The sequence below is a fragment of the Epinephelus moara genome, chromosome 7 (genome assembly GCF_006386435.1).
Source record: "Epinephelus moara isolate mb chromosome 7, YSFRI_EMoa_1.0, whole genome shotgun sequence".
NCBI lineage: Eukaryota > Metazoa > Chordata > Actinopteri > Perciformes > Serranidae > Epinephelus > Epinephelus moara.
The window spans coordinates 13,003,951-13,024,492 of NC_065512.1; the positions used below are offsets into that span (position 1 = coordinate 13,003,951).

Below are 20,542 nucleotides of genomic sequence, written 5' to 3' on the forward strand. Positions count from 1 at the left end.
GTCGTCTTCACCATGTCTACATGCCTAAATGCGCTGAGTTGCTGCCACGTGATTGGCACATTAGTTATTTGCATTAGCAAGAAGTTGATGAGGTGTACCTAATAAAGTGGTAGTGTAGTTTTCCTTTTTATTTTTTCCCTTAGTGCTACTTTGTTCTATTTTATTGCATATTTTATTGTTTTATTATGTATATGCATGTATTCTTATGATATATGCATTCCATTGTGCAATCCTGTATTGTATAATGACAATAACACTAAACCTTTAACCTCAGTAAATTTTTTACAATAAAATATCCTTTTAACTGTTTAGCTTTCTTAGTCTATGTTTGACACTGGCCCCTGCTCTTGAAAACATGGAGCCCATTGTTGAACCGCATTAACAATGAACAGTGACTACGAACTTGTTCTTAATCACACTCAGTATGTCTACTCACTGTTCCTATCTGATAAAAACTACTGTCAATATATGCACTAATGCCATAAGGCAGTTTACTGTGCATGACAGTAGGAGATTGCGGACGACGTTTTTTTTTTTTTATTATTTGATTAAACCTTGTTACACATTTCCCCTGCCTCATGTGAGTACTGTGGATCTCCAGAAAAGGAACAAAAACACGAGTCAAAACCGAGACACCCTACAAACTAAGTGGCCTAGGAACTTTGGTATGTTAAAATGGCTACCACAGGCATTGTTGGCATAGAAATAAGTATTAAAACCCGTTGCCCTCCAAATCTGAGCTTTTTTTTTTTTACTACTAATTCAAATCATCAGTGTTTGAGGGAAAGCTCTACCCTTATCCATCTTCCTATCTGACCATAGGTTAGATGGAGGACATGATTTACCAAATGTCAAAGTGTTCCTTATGTTGGAGTCGATAGTTAAAATACAGAATTAGCAGAACATGGGTGGAAACTGTTAACAATGAGCAGAGATTTGTAATCTTGTTTGCATTGTGAGTTATTCTCAGGACTGACCTTCAGCTCCCAGTGAAAGGTCATCTTCAAAGCTGCAGCCGTTCTTCAGCACTCCTGTTCTCACACACACACACACACAGAGTACACAAAGTAGTTATGAAATCCTTCGGTAACATATCCATGGATACATAGGGTAAGAGACGTTTCTTTACCGATTCTGAACTGCTAACGAACAAAAAACAAATCCTAACTTTTAAAACAAGTTGTGATGGCTGGTTGCAAGAGTTTAATCTACGTCCCTTGAAAGTGTCCTTACAGGTTGGGGTCCTCACAATGTATAAAAAAACAGACAGACAGAAAACCTGGATTACCTTTGCTGGGAGAAGCAGTCTGATCATCTAGAGAGGCTCCGAGGGGAGTCCTGGACAAGAGACATAGAGACAGAGAGAGTTATATATTGTCCTTACCAGGCTAGGTTTGCTAACAACAAACCAGGCTACAAATACTAGACTAACTGAGGGTAATTATCTCAAGCCGACCAGGCCCCCAGGAGGTACCCCAGACTTTGAAGCCAATTTGACACAGTGGCCAAACCGTGTAACTACAACTCTGGGTTTGTCACATGATGTCACTGGTCCTAAAAAGTCTTTTTCCCATAGGCTTACATTGAGAAAGAAACATCTGTGAGTGGCACAAACCCCACAGAATGACTTGTTTCACCATCAAGATTTGATCCGCTTCGTCCAATAACCTTTCGACAGTCTAGAAGAGCCCTAACTGCCTATCAGGCTAAGGTAAAGTTTCTCAGATTACTACAGAACAGGATATGGCTAAGGATACCATTACACCTCCTAGGATGTCTTAAGATAACTATTCCAGGCTAATCTCCTGTAAGGCTAAATAGAACAGTCCCAGTCTAGTCAGGCCAAGGCTAACTATGCCAATGTTAGGTGTCTGTCAGTTGAAGGGTAACAATCCCAGGCTAACTACCAGTCAGACTAAGATCGATTATACCAACATTAAAACTAAATGCCTGCCAGGCTAAGGCCAAGCAACACAGGCTAAATCTAAGTAACACAGGCTAATAGCCCATTAGGCTGAGGCTAAGTTACGCAGGCGTACTAACTGCATGTCGGGCTAAGGCTAAGTGATGCAGACTAATGGCCTGTCGTGCTAAGGCTAAGTAAAGCAGTCTAACCGCTCTTCAGGCTTAGGCTAAGTTACACACTAAGTGCATGATGGGCTAAGGCTACGTGATGCAGGCTAATGGTCTGTCTCGCTAAGGCTACGTAAAGCAGTCTAACCGCTCGTCAGGCTGAGGCTAAGTTACCCAGTCTAACTAACTCAGGCTGAAGTAACGCAGGCCAACTGTCTTTTGGGCTAAAGCTAAGTAACGCAGCCCAACAGCCTTTTAGGCTGAGACTAAGTTACGCAGGCTACCCAACTGCCTGTCAGGCTAAGGCTAAGTAACACAGCCTAACTGCCTGTCAGGTTGAGACTAAGTTACACAGACTAACTAACTGCCTTTCGGGCTGAGGCTAAGTTACACAGGCTAACTAACTGCCTGTCAGACTAAGTCTAAGTTACGCAGGCTAACTGTCTGTTGGGCTAAGGCTAAGTAACTAGGGCTAACTGCTTGTTGGGTTAAGGCTGAGTAATGCAGGCTAAATGCCTGTCAGGCTAAGGCTAAGTAACATAGGCTAATTTTCTGTTGGGCCAAGGCTAGGTCCCTCAAGTTAACTGCCTGTCAAGCCAAGGCTCAGCTCAGTAACACGAGTTAACTGCCTGTCAAGCTAAGGCTAAGTAACGCAGGGTAACTACCTGTCGGGCTAAGGCTGAGTAACACAGGCTAACTGCCCATTGGGCTAAGGTTAAGTACCAAAGATTTACTACCTGTCAAGCTAAGGCTAGGTAACGCAAGCTGACTGTCTATTGGGCTAAGGCTAATTAATACAGGCTGACTGCCTGTCAGGCAAAGGCTAACTATCCAGAATAACTCCTTGTCAGACCAGGCTACTCCTGGTAGTCCACTCCTGACCAGGCTAGACTAAACATCCCAGGCTAAATCCTGTTTGTTGGTACCAGTCCCAGGTGTGTTCTACTGACCAGACTAGTTGTCCCAGGCTAACTGGCTGACAGACCAGGCAAGTTGACGCTAGCAGTGAGCTAGCGGATCTGAGCTGCTGTCTGCAGCCGGAACACTGAGCTGTTATACAACCTGCCACTCTTATCAATGGGACAAACTTCATGCCACCATTTAACACACACTCTCACACACTCTCTCTCTCTCTCTCTCTCACACACACACACACACACACAAATGGTTGTGTAACAGTGCGCAGCCGCAGTATTTGGTAATCCTCCCATTTTCCTCCGGCAGCCATGTTGGCCCCAAGCCCCTGCCTGTGGCTGTTGCTATAGCAACCTGTGATTCTAATTCTGCTGGTCATGTTACTACGGTGACGTGCCAGAGGACACATAAGAGCGCTGTACAGCCACAGGGTTGTGAGTGACAGCAGCGAAAGTTCTGTCTGTGTGAGTGTGACAACAGTGTTGACTTAGCAGGGAGAAACCCCTCCTCTGTTTACTCTCCTTTCTTTCCGTCTTCTGTCGGCTTCTTCCTGCATCTTTCTTTCCTTCTTTCCTTCTTTCTTTCACATGAACTGCTCTGTGTCCCCTATCTCTGGGCGTTGGTCTGCGCCCTTTGTATGTGTGTGTGTGTTCTGTGTGTTGTATATCTAGGCGTAGGCTGTGTGTCCGTCCTACGTCAGCAGCTGATAACGTCGCTACTAAACACACACATGCACCTCCAGACACCGGGACAACATATCAATAAACCAGTCAGCAAGGAAACCAGTGATCCACTCAACCAGTCATTCGGAATTTTAAGGACCCTGTCATTTCAATTTTCAAGTCTGTTTACTGTACATTAATATTGATCACTTTCTAATCCTCTATCAATTTTATGATTGATTTTACTGCTTATAGATAGTCTCTGATTTCAGTTCAACTTACAGCAACTGGCTGCACTCAGCTTATGTCAGCTTTATCTTAAGTTATCAAGTGATCTGAAATCTCATATATGACATGTAGCAAACAGGCTAAAACAGGACAATGAAAAACATTGCTGTGTTCCTTTAATCAGGTGGTGTATGGTTACTGTACCTGCAGTCAATCAGCCAGCTGGTGATCTTGTTTGGAACTTGCCCTGACAGAGAGAGACAGATGAGCGTGTTAACGCAATAAGCCAGCAGATGTGGTGTGCAACAGTTGTTACGACACACTATAAAAAGTATTACAGTGGTGCTAGACATCAGGATGTAACTCAACATCTCAGCTGATTATAGTCAGTGTGCCAACAGGCTACAATTCAACCACAGTTTACACGTAAATGGGCCACACTCAGTTCCTGCTCACACTGCTGTAGCACTAGCTATTCATAATTTTTATTAACATTTAATATATCCATTATTTTTCAAATTAGTTATTTAGTGAAAAATGGCCCATGGAGTTTCCAGGAACCCAGTGTGACGTCTATAATTGTTTTTGAAAAGCTGGAACCAGTGAATGTTTGACATTTTTGCTTAGTGAATGACTTAATTAATTGATTATCAAAGTCCAAATATCCAAAAGTAGTTTATATTTAAGAAAGAAATGGTCTCAGTGACGTGACAGGATTGTGCATGTTTAAACAAGACAAAGAGTCTGCAGCCTTACCAGTGGCTCTGTGAGGATGTGCTTAGGCACAGCTGTACTTTGAGCTAAATGCTAACATCATCATGCTAACATCATAATTACAAACTTTTTTGAAAATACAGTAATATAGCGATCAAATCGGGTACAATTTTGTCGTATCATCATAACACAGGCTGCTGCAAGCTCTTCGTCCTCTCTGAATGGCTTTTAACATTCTTATGTGTGCACACAGGGCTTTAACCAGAACTCTTTCAAGAGCTCAAAGCTGCAGTTTAAGACTCTCTGCTTCGACTGTCCAGTGTTCTCTCTGTTGTAATAAATCCATTGTTTTGTTTGAGGTTTAACTGGCATTCTTTTAATTTTGTCATCTTGTTGCGCCCTAATGCTTATCTTGATAAATCAACTCCCAATATTCGCATCAGAGTAGCTGATGTGAAAGCACATAAATGTGCATTTCTTCAGCCAAATTACTGAAAAGTTTGTTAAAATTTGCACAACATTTGGATGGAAACCCGACAAATATTGTGACGTAACAGTTACATAAAAATATATATTAAATATCTTCTTACAGTATAGAAAAAATAAGTGATTTTGTTTTTTCCCCCCCATTCACTTCAACGCAGTCCATGTTTTTTAGAGTAGTATCTAGTGGACATTAGGGGTACTGCAGCTTAACACACTTCAGCATGAGAGCTGGGTTTTTGAAGCCATACCAATATCAATATTTAACAGTTTAAAAAAACAATATATTTGCCAATATTTGTTTTCTAATGTGACAAATAAACAAATCATAAACTTGTCAGTGCTTACTGTAATGGAGACACTGTTTCTAAGTTACCTCATGTAACCCTACCATCAACCTTTCTGTCCTATTTCTTGTTGCTTATTAGCCACCATACACCGTGATACTGACATAACTGTAATGAGATAAAATGGTGTGATAATGGGCCGTATTTAGCTCTGACTTTGGCATATAGGGGTTTGAAATAAAGAGTTAATCCGAAATGTTATTCTTATTAAGGAAACGGTTAGCAAGATTCCCCAGTCCAAAATCCCCAGTTACAACATTGGTTAGCTCAGTCTAACCTGGATCCTCTGAGGGTCTCTGCTCTCCCCCGTCCCTCTGGCTCTGTTGGGGGCCCTGGGAGTCAAGGCTCTCTGCTTCTGATTCTTGCCAGATGGAGTCTCTGCTCTGGGCCCAGGCCCGACGTCGCAGACACGCTAAGCTGCAGTCTGACTGCACTCTGGGATCTGAGGATCAATCAACAAACAATTCTGTTAGAAACCCTGACTACTATGAAGCTATCAATCAGGTTTGGCAGGTATTCAACCTGACAGACAGAAACTACAACTGATTGAATACAAACACACACGGCAGGTGAGTTGAGCTTGGTGGTCACACGCACCGGTCCTGCCCTGCATGTATAGGTCACCTAACTGTTCTTTTCAATGACCACTTTGATAAGGGACAATAAAGACATGACAGAGGGCCCAGAATTAATGACAATGTAATATCACATTGAATTCCAATTTATTTTAAGACTAACTGTGAAAAAATAAATCTGTCACCTGCTGTTCAACTTTGATAAACTGTGACATTTGAATTTGTGCTACCAAACAATTCACACTGTTCCTGTTCCCCTTCATCCTGATCAGATAAGCTCAAGTACCCTTTCATTTGTACCACTTGTCATGTTCCAAATAAAGTAACACTACAAACATGTACAATATTTTTTTATACAATTTAACTGTTCATTTTTGGTTGATTGGTCCAGTTGCATTCATACTGCTAGCACTGGTGTCAGATGCTGGATCTTTCAGTCATTTCATTGTTACTTTTACCTTAATGTTCATCCGTTACCTTAGGCTAACTATTCCAACTATTTATCCTTTACTTTTAGCTAACTATTCTGATTGCTTATCTGTTAATTTTTATTTAACTGTTACAACTGTCTATCCGTTACTTTTAGCTAACTATTCCAACTTTTTATCTGTTAATTTTAGCTAACTATTCCAAGTGTTTATCCGTTACTTTAGCTAACTATTTCAACTGCTTATCCGTTATTTTTAGCTAACTATTTCAACTGCTTATCCGTTATTTTTAGCTAACTATTCCAATTGTTAATCTGTTACCTTTAGCTAACTATTCCAACACTTTATCCATTACTTTTAGCTAACTATTCAAACTGTTTATCCCTTACTTTTAGCTAACTATTCCATCACTTTATCTATTACTTTTAGCTAACTATTCCAACACTTTATCCATTACTTTTAGCTAACTATTTCAACTGTCTATCCGTTACTTTTAGCTAACTATTCCAACACTTTATCCATTACTTTTAGCTAACTATTCCAACACTTTATCCATTACTTTTAGCTAACTATTTCAACTGTCTATCCGTTACTTTTAGCTAACTATTCCAACTGTTTATCCATTACTTTAGCTAACTATTTCAACTGTCTATCTGTTACTTTTAGCTAACTATTCCAACTGTTTATCCATTACTTTAGCTAACTATACCAACTGTTTACCTGTTATTTTTAGCTAACTATTCCAACTGTTAATCTGTTACTTTTAGCTAACTATACCAACTGTTTATCCATTACCTGTAGCAAACTATTCCAACTGTTAATCTGTTACCTTTAGCTCACTAATTCAACTCTTTATCCATTACTTTTAGCCAACTATTTCAACTCTTTATCCATTACTTTTAGCTAACTATTTCAACTGTTTATCCATTACTTTTAGCAAACTATACCAACTGTTTATCCATTACCTGTAGCTAACTATTCCAACTGTTAATCCTTTCATTTTAGCTAAAGTGTTTATCCTTTACTTTAAGCTAACTATTCTAATTGTCCATCTGTAAATATTTTCTAAATATTCCAACCATTTATTCATTACTTTTAGCTAACTATACAAACTGTTTATTTGTTACTTTATGCTAACTATTCTACTTGTTTATTTGTTACTTTTAACTAACTATTCCAACTGTTTATCAGTTACTTTTAGCTAACTACTCCAACCGTTTATTTGTTCCTTTTAGCTAACTATTCCAACTGTGTTACTTTTAGCTAACTACTCCAACCGTTCATTCGTTACTTTTAGCTAACTATACAAACTGTTTATTTGTTACTTTACGCTAACTATTCTACTTGTTTATTTGTTACTTTTAACTAACTATTCCAACTGTTTATTCGTTACTTTTAGCTAACTATTCCAACTGTGTTACTTTTAGCTAACTACTCCAACTTTTTATCCATTACTTTTAGCTAACTACTGTATTTCAACTGTTATTTTTAGCTCATTTTTTAAGCTGTTAATCCATATTTTCATCCACTATTTCAACTGTTTATTCTTTACTTATGTCCACTACTTTTGGCTAATGATTTCCACTGTTGAAGTAAGATGACCCACCTGGAGCAGTGCTGGTGTCCATTCCCTGTGATCCACTCTTCATATCTGCCTGTCTGTGTGTCTGGTCAGGGTTAGTCAGTCAGTCAGAGGCGACTGACGACTCTACAGCAACATCAGTAACAGGTAACACACCTAGAGATGGAGAGAAAAAAAGAATTCATCTCACTTATTTATTTATTTATTTATTTATTCATTGGGTTATTTAACAGTAACTGTGCACATTAATAAATATTGCTGTAAATGTGGCAGAGTAGGTCAAATGGTCATTTTTCATCTGTAGTTCTTAGGCAGATGTTACAAAGTCACACACAAAAAGACTAAATATATGTATATATATAATATAAATGACTGAAATAGCACCAACAGTATATAATTAGGCTAAAACTACATATGCATCACTGAAGCACATGATACATGACATGCAAAGCAATAAAATGGGAGATAACCACGAAACAAAACACTGTGTTGCATTATTTGGCACTAATTGAAACATGCATAGTAAAAGCATGCAATACACAGACATAACAAGCCACAGACAAGATACAAAATACATAAATCACTCTGGCACAATAAAAAACATCAGTAAAAGCTAACAAAGCTAACCACTAATAATTAATTACTTTAAATGAGCTCTAAATAAATAGTAGTGTGTCCCAACCTCAAGAGATGAAACAGAGCGAAGATGTTTTGTGGTGAGATGAGAAGAGGTCTTTATTATTAATGACCAAGTTACCCACACTGAGACCAACTGAGACCTCAAACACACACACACACGCACAGGAACAGCCAAAATAAAATCCAGTGCTGAGCTCTGTTGTCCAAAAAAATCAAACCCAGGCAAGGCAAACAGTGAGGAATGGACACTGAGAAAAAAACACTGGCAGAAAGTTACTAAATAATTTTTTGAAAGTACATATTTAAGTACAAATTTGGCATGCTTGTATTTTAACTTGAGTATTTCATTTATATGCCAGATTATACTTCCACTCCACTACATTTCAAAGGGAAATACTGTACTTTTTAGTCCACATTTAATTGACACTTAGTTTTTCCATACCCTAAAAAAGCCTAGTCCACATTTAATGCCCAATCCTTTTTACTTGCCCGATGTGGCTACACATTTTGACAGATAAAGACCTGTGTTGATTAGACGCGTGGTCTGATTGCCAAACAGTTTATTTCTATAGAAGATCTTTGGATGTGTGAAGCCAGTTGTTGGCTACTCACTGGAACTAACATCAGTTAGCTGTTTAGATCACACATACAAATATAAATGTTCACATTTAGATTCTGAACAATTCAAACGTGAAGTTCATTTTACTGAAACCATGAGTTCCAGAGAAGACCATTATTCATTCTGGTTTACTAGCATGACGATAAAACAAGTGGTGACTCCCTTCCTCAGAAGCTGTCATAAAGTTAGAATGTGTGTGTGTCCATTCCTCAATTACCCAGTGAGCTATTCACATTACTTTAGTCCATAAGGGTCCACTGATCAAAAGAATCAAAGGGGTTTTTCATAAAAATTAATCCAATTTGTGAAAATTGTTTTAACAGGATAATGTCTTGTTGTGTTGGTATGCCGGGTGCTGTAATCCTCGAGTGCTGTAAAACAAGTGTCATCATGCTATCTCTCTAAGAGGTCCTGTCTGTGGGAGCTAGATCAAATGAATGATTTGTCACTGTTATGTTATTTGAAGCCTATTTTTTTCCCACCTTTGCTGCATAATAGTTTTATGTAAAAGGAGTTAAGGCCTGTCCCATATAGACACCTGTCCCACATATAAGCCTGTTGGGTTTGGGGATTTAAGCATTTTAATAGCCTGGTTTTTATGGTAATAAACATGATGTGCTTACATGATATGATGCAGCACTACACTACTACGCTACCTGGTAATATACAAAGCAACTAAAACTTGCTCCACATTGACAAACTACAAGATTAAAACGTTCTTGCATGCATTTGTTAGTGATAAAAACAGCATTAATATTCTTTAATAACATCATAGCACTTTGAAAGGAGCCATTCTTTATAATAAGTACTTCTACTTTTGATACTTTAAGGCCAATCTGTAGTAATACTTCTTCACTTTTACTTAAGTAACATTTTGAATTCAAGACTTTTACCTGTAATGATTAGTATTCTTAGACCATGGTATTTTTACTTTTACTTTAGTACAGAGTCTGAGTACTTCTTCTACCAACAATTCATAGGCAAAAGTAATAGGCAAAACTAAACTTGGCTGTCATCAGGTTTGTGTCTGTAATAAAAGACTGTTTGGGGGTAGAAGCTCAGTAACGTCAGCATGCAACCACGAGCAGACTGTGTTTGTAGTAACAACAATAACAACTCTTTAAACGATCACCTGATCCCATCATGACAATTTGGGGAGTGGCACTCTACTGGGTCAACTTTCAGTTTTAATAGTCATCAATCACCATTTTAACAGTTTTGAATCAGAGCCTTTGGTATTTGGATCAAGTAGGTGCGCCAATAATTAGTAGTTACGGCTGTTATTTATATGTGTCGGATACATGTTTGATAAACATGCTGCTAATATGGAGGCCTATATATTTATTTTTATGATGTATACTAAGCAAAAAACACTTCTTTTGCAATGACTTAAGGTCTGTGTTAGCTCATTTTCAGGTTGCAGCTTATCTGAGTATCAAATCAGACTTGTATCAATATCAAATGTCTCTGATCGGGCCCCAAAAAACTTGTTCAGGATGTTCCTAATTTTACTTTTCACCCCATGTCATTTATTCGACATTCAGAGTTGTAGATTATAATTTTGTTTTTTTCTGCCTGAAAATAATGATGCTATGCTACAGGATATAAAATTGTTAAAATCTAATTGCTGCTTTTACATTTATGTGAAAGGCATAATAAGCAGAGTATTTAGAATAACACTCAAGTCTTTCTGCTGCATAATGATGATACTTGAAGTACATTTTGCTGATAATACTTCTCTAATTTTATGTAGGAAGTAGGAAGTAAGAAATAGGAAATAAGTTGCAGGACATTTATTTCTAATGGACAGCTTTTACACTGTGGTGTTGCTACTTTTACTTAAAGGAAAACTGCCACTTTCCTACCTTGTCTGCGTCACCGCTGCGTGGGCAGTGTGTAAGATGAACAGTGTTTGTTTTCCCTAGTGCCTCGAGGCTCCAAAGCTCCCCGCCCATCCACCAGCAAAAGGCATCCAGGTGACGCAAAATTCGTCAAACTCATGTGAGTTTTGTGGCTTCTTCTAAGCAGCTCATCCCTCAACTTTTAAACACCCAAGTGTCCTTCAGTGCACTAACAGGGAGTTTTCCAAGCAGTTACCACAATGATAACATGACTTTGACCAAAAAAAATAAAATAAAGGTGAGTAAATGTTGACTTGATGGATCGTCTCAGTGTGAGACAAGCTTCAAGTCTCTGCAAGTTGATTCGTCATAGAAATGAATGAAAGGAGGTAGATCTAAAAACGATTTGGGAATTGATCAGCAGTAACGTGTGTTGTCACAGAATTTGCCTCTAGGAACTGTGACTGCTGCACTGAAATTGTGCAGTACTGAAGTTTTGATTGAGTTGGTGCTCAGACAAGAGGGTACATTTCATAGAAAGTTTAGAAACGATTTTTAGGGCTGTAGATAATGGTTATTTTCATTAACTGCGTCCATTAGTTTTTAGATTAATTCACCTGGTTGACACACTATAAAACACCAGCATGCCGAACAGCAGTTCTGAGCGTCCAAAGTTTAAGAGCTAGGCGCATAAAAATGAGTCGTTTTTTTATGAAAATTAACTTTAGTCTTTGATGTTTTTGTGATAACTGCTAATAAATAAAACAGTTTGTAAAGGGGCAAATAAAAACTGACCTCGGGCAAGTAGATTTCTGATCCACTAACCTGACCAGGCAAGTTAAAAAAAATCATCATCAGAGTCTGGAGTCGGTGCCGCTCCGAACACTGTCAGTGGGCGGGAGTACTCACCTTGAAAGAAAAACTCCTTCACCCAATCAGCGTAACAAAATACCAGGGAACATCATTACCAACGGAGCCAGTTAATAAATTAAGCTTTCACCAAATCCAGTTGGAAGAACGGCGATAGTGTTTTTTCCCCAGTGACTGCACACTGTTCCTCTTGTAAATTGTTGTTATTGACTCAATTTCTGCAATAACGTCACTTACTGCTGTGTTTACTCTACTAATGTTTGCAACAAACGTTTGCAAAGCTGCAGCCTGCATTTTACGTCATCGACTAGGACGCAAACACTGATTGGCTGCTAACGTTGTAAACTACGGTGTGGATCCCCGATTGGCCCGATTGGATTTTAATATCTGGAAAGTGTTTGGAGCGGCACTGAGTTCAGACTGATACAGAGGACAAAACATATGGTGTGCTCAAGTCATCAGGATAGTCTCACCAGGCTATAAATGACAGCCAAAACCCAACAATATTCAATTAATAATTACATAACCTCCTAAGACCCTGTGTCCTCATATGAGGACATCACATTTCTACTGGACCTTATACTTCATTCTGCTTAACGTAGACCTGTCGTCCTTGTTCATGGACACTTTTTTGTGCCATGTAGTGGTAGTAAGAGCACAATACACTAATCCATGTAAAAACAAGACGGCAGCCACTTCTGCCAAGTCAGTCTGCAGCAGACCCTGACACAAAGAAGAAGAGCTTCAACAATTGGCCTAACAGACTCACTGACTAGTTGATCAACAGAAAATTAAATAACAGCAGTTTCACTAGCCGTAACTTAAGGGATCTAAATGTCCAAACATGTCTAGTTTTGTTTCCTGAAATATGAAGATTTGCTGCTTAACTGTAAAAGTAATCAGCAGATTTATTGTTAACAGAAAAGAAATACTGGTAGCAGCTGTTTAATTTCTTTTTGCAGTAGCCTAACTCCCTCAGCTCTGTCTCACAAGCAAAAGGCTGCCTGAGCCCCGGCAGCCAGCCATCAGCCGACCGTTGTATCAAGAACAAGACCACAGTTTACTACAGAGGAAGTGCTGTATGTCTTTAACACTGTTTACAAACTGAATTGTAATAATAGGTTATTAGGTTACATGGTCTCTAACAGCAGCTGACTCAAGTTAACAATATGAGGTGATGGGAGGACAAAACTACAGCACGGAGCTACTGACTGGAGGAGAAGGATGGAGAGGGAAAAACAGAGGAGCATGAAGCCAAATTTAAGTGAGAACGTGTGAAACAGGAAACAAGTGTTTAGGATGAATAACAGAACAACTTCCTGTCCGAGAGAGAGAGAATGAGAGAGATGGGAGGGGGAGGGAGGGATCGGTTTATTTTTAGATTTCTCTTGCACATGCAAAACAAACTTGAATGTCACAAAACAACAACACGGTGTGCAGAGAGGAAGCAAAGTCTTTAACACACAGCCAAATAGAGGAGGAGCTGGTCAACTGTTCTCAGCCTCATCTCAGTCATCCTTCACCCTGACATCTGTCTTTAGGTATCAAACACTCATATAGGCTTATAAAGGAGGCTATAAAAACTTTGCAGTGTCGTTCTTTATGGAGAACAGCAGCTATGTTTAGTTTGTATTCTGACAGTTATTAAAGGTTTCAACGGTGACAAGCTTTCACAGAGAAAAGCATCCAAACATATAGAAAAGGGTTGTTTAGTCTTTAAAATGTCAGGGAGAAGTGTTTTCTAAAGCCCAAAGTGACATCTTCACATTGCTTGTTTTGTTAGATCAACAATCCACAACCCAAAAATATTCAATTTACTATCATGTAACACAAAGAAAAGCAGCTAATCTTCATTATTGAGAATCTGGGACTAGGTACTGTTAAAGTGGTCAATATTAAAATACAATATTAATCGTTTCAGCTCAAGCTATTTAGATGTCTGCCTTATAGCCACATTTAAAGGTCACATTGTGTAGGATTTAATGTATGGGTCAGCCATCTTACCTATCAAAAGAGCCATTTTCAACCAAAAATCATTTTAAAAAATCTGCCTGGAGCCGCAAACATATTTGAACCTTATCGTAACACTGCACATTGAGTCTAAATTAGCCTTTCGACATTAAAAATCTAAATGAGCATTCAAAAATATGTTTTACCACAAGAAGGCTTCTCTGCAGTGGGCTATTTATAGGGATGTCCCGATCAGATCCTCGGATCGGGTATCGGCTCCGATCACGTTATTTTTACAAAATTGGAATCGGTAATAAAAGACTGGAGGAATCAAAACAACAAAAATGGCCAGGTTTTTCATCTATGTTGTTCATTGTTGCCTCCATTTTCTGCTACTTTGTTTGTTGAAGACAAGAAGAAGATATTGAATTTGTTTACATTTTGTGCTGCTGAACCACCGATAAGCTTTTTTGATACTATTTAAATAAAAAACAAACCTTATGGGACAACTTGGATGCATTCTTTTTTTTTTCTTTCTTAATGCTATGCAAAGTATCGGATCGGACTCGGTTTCAAAATAAAGGACTCTGTATCGGATCGGATGCAAAAAAATGTGATCGGGACATCCCTAGCTATTTATGATTAATTGGTAGTTTATATTTGCAACTTTGGCAGTGAAAGCAAACATATTTGTCCATGCACTATTTAATTCTGCATTTCCCTCTGACACTTTTACTTTTATGGATTTGGAATCCATTGCTAGCCTAGCCAGGGAGGCTAAAAATGACGCACATTTTAGTTGACAAAATGTTAAAAAGAGCGCCTAAAGAGCCACATACAGCTCCAGAGCTGCAGGTTGCTTACCCCTGATTTAGGAGATATATTGGCAGAAAAGGAATATAACTTAAAAAATATGTTTTCTTTAGTGTATAATCACCTGAAAAATGAGAATAACTGGCTTTTCATTACCTTAGAATGAACTGTTCATATCTACATAGGGAGTGGGTCCTCATCTACAGAGACTGCCATGTTGCACCGCCATGTTTCTACAGTAGCCCAAGATGGACAAGCCAAACACTGGCTGTAGATATAGCCAAATCACGTTTTCGTGTCAGTGACCGTAGTTAGCAGCCCCTCTGTAGAGTTGCGATGGTATGAGATTTTCACAGTACGATAACTGTCTCAGAAAATATTGCGGTTTCACGGTATTCATGGTATCACAGAATTTATATTTTCGGAATGACCCTTAAAGGAATGAAAATGGAAGGGTTATTTTTGGTTGAACAAATGTTTTATTACTATAATTGAAACTTGAAACCATTGTATTAATGGAAGTATGTATGTGACAAAAACTAAAATAAAGGGGAGAATCTCCATCCCTTTGCATCATAGATAAGCAAATACGGACGTATGTGGTATGATAGCCATCAACTTCTATATCATGGTATACCTTAAAAGCTGTATATTGTTGTAACCCTACCCCTCCGTGATGAGCAGCCTTAGAAAAACACGTCTTTTCTTAACAATAAACTGCTTTATTCAGTATTTTTACTGGTTTAAATCACAGGATCGGTTTGTTTCGGAGAGGAAGAGATCTCTGCAGATAATTCAGTTCCTGGTAAAAACCTCCTGAATGACCAGATTTACTAGAGAAAACACATTAGCAGGAGTTGGGCAGCGGCCTATCTGCGATGTGAGGAACAACATAGGAGAAACTTACTTACTGGTTTAAATCACCTGGGGTCTCATTTATAAAACAACGTTTTGGATCCATACTAAAAATGTACGTACAGACCAAAGCCAGGTGTGCGCCAAAAAATATTTGACAATTTCTACAGTCAGGCTTCCACCTCACCATCTGCATCGCCAATTCACTGTCTCCGAAATGTTCGTAAGCATGTGTCAAAGTTTCTCCCATCAAGTCTGTTTTCATAGATCACAACTTTTGCGTGAGAAGTGGTGAAGTGGTGAGAAGGCCCAATTTCAACCGTACACAATGTTCACATTTGAGACCCCTGGTCCGTTTGTTTTGGAGAGGAAGCTCCCAGCAAGCTCCCAGTAAAAACCTCCTGAACAATGAACAGTGAAGGAATTCTAACCAGGACAAGTAACCACTCATTGCAATGTACAATCCTCACCACTAGATGCCACTAAATCCCCTTAAATCTTACACACTGTTCCTTTAAATGTAACCACATTCAGCACCACTAAATTTCAACAAATAATTCGGACCATTTTCACTCTGAAATACAGTCACTCAGCCTATATGCTGTTGAAGCAACAGTTACACACAACTTAAACTTCTAAGAACACACAGTTCAACCTCGACACTTGGGACGTTTTCTGACCTCCAAATCAGAATCAAAGTGATGCAGTAAAATCCTGCATTATGTTATTGCATGAGTGATAATAATATAATTATAAAATATATTATAGTATAAAAGTTACAAGTTATGTTTCAGCATTGAGAACTGTCACTTTTAATATTCTTGATAATACTTTTACTAAAGTGACATTTCTAATGCATGACTTTTATTTATAACTCTCGTACTTTCCCCTGAGTAAATTATCTGAATACTTCCTCCACTTCTTTGTGGCACTCTTGCAGTAACATATAAAAAAGTGAGATTTTCCTGCTTTTCTCTGTTTTATCTCACCATAAATCAAATGTCTTTGAGAGAAGATGACCCACTGACTGTGAGCTGTGATAGAAAGCAGACTTTGAGGTCACGACTGTGTGAATGAAACCGCACTTACTGTCTGTTTCCTGCAACCTGAACCTTCATCTCTTGACAGTGATGTACGCTCACTGCAAACAGACTTAAACAGTGGAAACGTGGGGACACGGAGACGTTTACATCACTGTTACATCACTGTTATAGTTAAACTGCAGGATGCCACTCTGGGGGATCAAATAGAAGCTGAACAAAGTCTTTAAATAACGTTAGTATAATCAGGGAAATATACTTAAGGTATTAAAAGTACTCAGTGCAGGAAAAGGGTGCCTGTGAGTGTTATACTGTTACATGATTACATAAATATTACTCATGCAATAATGTAAAAGCAGGATTATTTGTTGCAGTTGGTTGAAGTGGAGCTGAATTTTAACCGTTTTGTATCAGACTAATGATTGTTTTCATTATGGATTAACCTGCAAATTATTTTCTCAATTAATCGATAGATTTAAAACAGTGAAGTCCAAAGTGACACCTTCATGTTGCTTGTTCTCTCCAATTAGTAGGGCTGGGAATCACCAGAGAATCCATGATACGAAATTATCACGATACTTACGTCACGAATTTGGTTTAATATGCTGAATATTGTGATAAAATATACTGCGATTTATTACCTTTTTTCCTACTGTAAATTATGTCCCCAAATAAAAACTTTGCCTACATTTATTTCATCTATTAAGATAAAAATAAATTCAGTCTGTTCATCTCACTGCAGCCATTTTTTGCAGCAGCAAACTGTATCTAGTGAACTGAAAAAAACAATTGATTATTAAAGGTTAATTTGTATTTGCAATTTTAATAATTTATGTCATAAAAAATCTATACTACTTGGCACTAGGGCTGGGCAATTTGACCATAATCTCATATCACGATGTAGGTCATTTCATATCCCGATCGATATAGCACATTTTAATCCAATTAATAAAAAGTCAGACAGCAGAGTTATATCACTTGTTATGTTACTGTAAGTGCCGTACAAGCTTCGCGAATTAAAAAGCCAAGAAGAGTAATTTATCAGTGAGATCCGTGCAAAAGATGGACGTACTCCAAATGATGAAAAATATTGCCATAAAAAGTGTAATTTGCGTCACAACGATATAAACGATAGAGCAAAATATGAAACGACGGACATTTTTTTTCTCGTCACACGATACATATCGTCATATCGCACAGCCCTGCTTGGCACTCTGTGACAATACGATATTGCCACACAGAAATACTGCAATATATGCTGTATCGATTTTTTCCCCCAACCCTTCCAACCAGTCATACATATAACTAAAACTAAAGTATTGAAATAACTAAAAATAATAAATAAAAAAACAACTAAAGTAGCAAATGTTCATTTTTGGGAACCTGGAAACATGATGGTTTTTTTGCATGAAAAATCAATGAACAATTACCAAAATAGTTGCCAATTAATTTGCTGTCAATAGACTAGGGTTGCAATGGTATGAGCATTACAGAATTTATATTATTATCAGTCAGAATGACCCTTATAGGAATTAAAACGTAATTAAAAATAGATATTTTTGTTTAAACAAACGTTTTAATACTATAATTAAAACTTGAAACCATTTTGTTAATGGAAATATGTGTAAACGTCTCCCTTCTAATTTACCTAAAATAAAAAATGGAGACTCTCCATACGGTTGCATTTTTTTTACCCCCAATATCATAGATTAGCAAATGTGCACAGTATGATAACCGTCAACTTTTATATCACAGTATACCTTAAAACCAATAAATCGCTGCAACCCTACCCCTCCATGATGAGACGTGTTGGGAAGACACAGATTTTTTAAAACAATAAACTGCTTTATTCTGTGTTTTCACTGGTTTTACTGGTTTTACTCACTTGATCGGTTTGTTTTGGAGAGGAAGAGACCTGTGCAGATAATTTGGCTCCAGAATTACTCTTAAAGGAATGAAAACAGAAGGAACATTTTTGCTTGAACAAATGTTTTATTTCTATAATTAAAACTTGAAACCATTTTGTTAATGGACGTATGTGTAAAAAGTCTCCCTTTAAAGTCTGTCAGTTGAAATGTACACGGTATGATAACCGTCAACTTTTATATCACGGTATACCTTAAAACCGATACAACGCTGCAACCCCACAAAAAAATAATTGAGCTGTACTTGTAGTTTAATTTTTTAAACAAATCATCAGCTTTTGTAAGCTTTTTGTGTGTTTTGAGTGCAAAATTCTTAATTTGTAAAGTAACTAAAGCTGTCAGACTTATATTATTCAGTAAAAAAAAGTACAATTTAGAGCTTTTTGTGAGCGTTTTGAATGTTTTGTGTGCAAAAATCTTAATTTATAAAGTAACTAAAGCTGTCAGACAAATGTAATTAAGCAAAAATTACAATTACCCTCTGAAATATAGTTGTAAAAGTTGTAAAATAAGCATACAAGTACTTACCCCCTCTGTCTAGCTACAACACATATCCTGTACAGTGGATGCTAATATGAACCACTTTACCTTTAAATACCTGCTGTACTGTTAAATTAAAAATAAAAGTGAGCACCATGCGTCGTTAAAGTTTCGCTTGTTTGTTTTCTTTAGCTCAGACTAACTTGTTTGTCCATTAACCTTTCGTTTTTTTGTTTTTAGCTCAGACTAACTTGTTTGTCCTGTTCAGTTGTTCCTGCTCTGTTTGACAAGGAGGACATGAGACTGACAGTAGTCAAAGTGCGTGTACTGACACAACTAACAGCAGCAGCAGCGCTATTATCACACACAGCGGTACAATAAGCTGTATTAGTCGCAGTAAAGAGAGCAGGTACATTTACTCACCGTCATGTTTCTCCGCTGTTTGTGTATCTGCTCCCAAACTGTCAAACTTGTCCAAACTTTTCTGAAAACACTCCAACATTCCTGCTTCCGCTTCCTGAAACCAGCGGGAGGAGAGGGGGCGTGTCCTCGTTGGGCTGCGGCGGAGAAACAGCGACACCTGCCGGCCTGAGTCAGCACGCACAGGACGGTCAGCTGCGGTATTACAGTCAGGAGGAAACAGGGGTGGAGGAAGTACTCATATCTTTTACTCAAGTAAAATTAGAAATATTATTGTCTAAAAGTACTTTATCATAGGTTTAAGTCCTACATCTTGTGGATTTTTATACTACACTAATAATGTTTAAAGCAAGAAATGACCTGCTACATGAAATATTTAACAAAAAAAAAAAAAACTGTTAAGTGACCGAGAGGGGGGTTATAATTTAAAGGGATTATTTAATTTCAAGATTCATGGTGTGCATATTACCAGTAAAACTTTTTGTATTTCAATATGTGGAGTAAATTTATGGAACAGTTTGAATGTGGAGCTCAAGCAATGTCCAAGCATACACCAATTTATACACCAATCTGTCTATCTGTCTATCTATCTACAGTATCCTCCTGAAACCCTGTGTCCTCATATGAGGACATCACATGACCCATGTCAAAACAAGATGGCAGCCATCTCTGATTACATTTTATGGGGTTAAAACTAGTTTCTTTATGATTAATAATGCTTGTAGTTTGATATGGCAACAAATTTGACCAATTTAAGCAACAGTAACAAACTAAGACACTTAATTAGGAAGTACTCTAATGGAGACATTGGGACTTTAGTATCATCTCATTTGAAGGCATGGCCACTTTACTATCATCTTGTTTGAGGACACTGGGACTTAATTATCATTGACAATGTTTTGTTTATTATACCTATAGGGTCCTACTGATCCCAAGATAGATAGATAGATAGATAGATAGATAGATAGATAGATAGATAGATAGATAGATGCTCACTTATTTAAATATAAAAAGATAGCAGGACAAGTTCATGAAGATATATATGTATTATATCAATATTATATGCTAAAATACGTTTTTGAA

The 20,542-nt window shown here is 37.8% G+C and overlaps 1 protein-coding gene across 6 annotated transcripts in view; it reads right to left on the bottom strand.

Annotated features, from left to right (window-relative positions):
* itprid2 (ITPR interacting domain containing 2) overlaps positions 1-19,570 on the bottom strand; it is a 59,464-nt gene extending 39,894 nt beyond the window's left edge. For 2 of the 6 annotated variants that reach the window (XM_050048243.1, XM_050048242.1), the window contains exons 1-6: positions 12,016-12,174; positions 8,032-8,163; positions 5,700-5,864; positions 4,083-4,125; positions 1,289-1,338; positions 978-1,031 (exon numbers count right to left, since the gene is read on the bottom strand). In XM_050048243.1, the coding sequence (XP_049904200.1) occupies positions 978-1,031; positions 1,289-1,338; positions 4,083-4,125; positions 5,700-5,864; positions 8,032-8,074 (355 nt within the window). In that variant the 5' untranslated portion in view covers positions 8,075-8,163; positions 12,016-12,174. Of the gene's footprint in view, positions 1-977; positions 1,032-1,288; positions 1,339-4,082; positions 4,126-5,699; positions 5,865-8,031; positions 8,164-12,015; positions 12,176-18,519; positions 18,544-19,462 lie in introns of those variants that run through there. The other 4 variants (XM_050048239.1, XM_050048240.1, XM_050048238.1 and 1 more) reach the window with 4 other exon arrangements.
* Between the last annotated feature and the right edge of the window lie 972 nt (positions 19,571-20,542).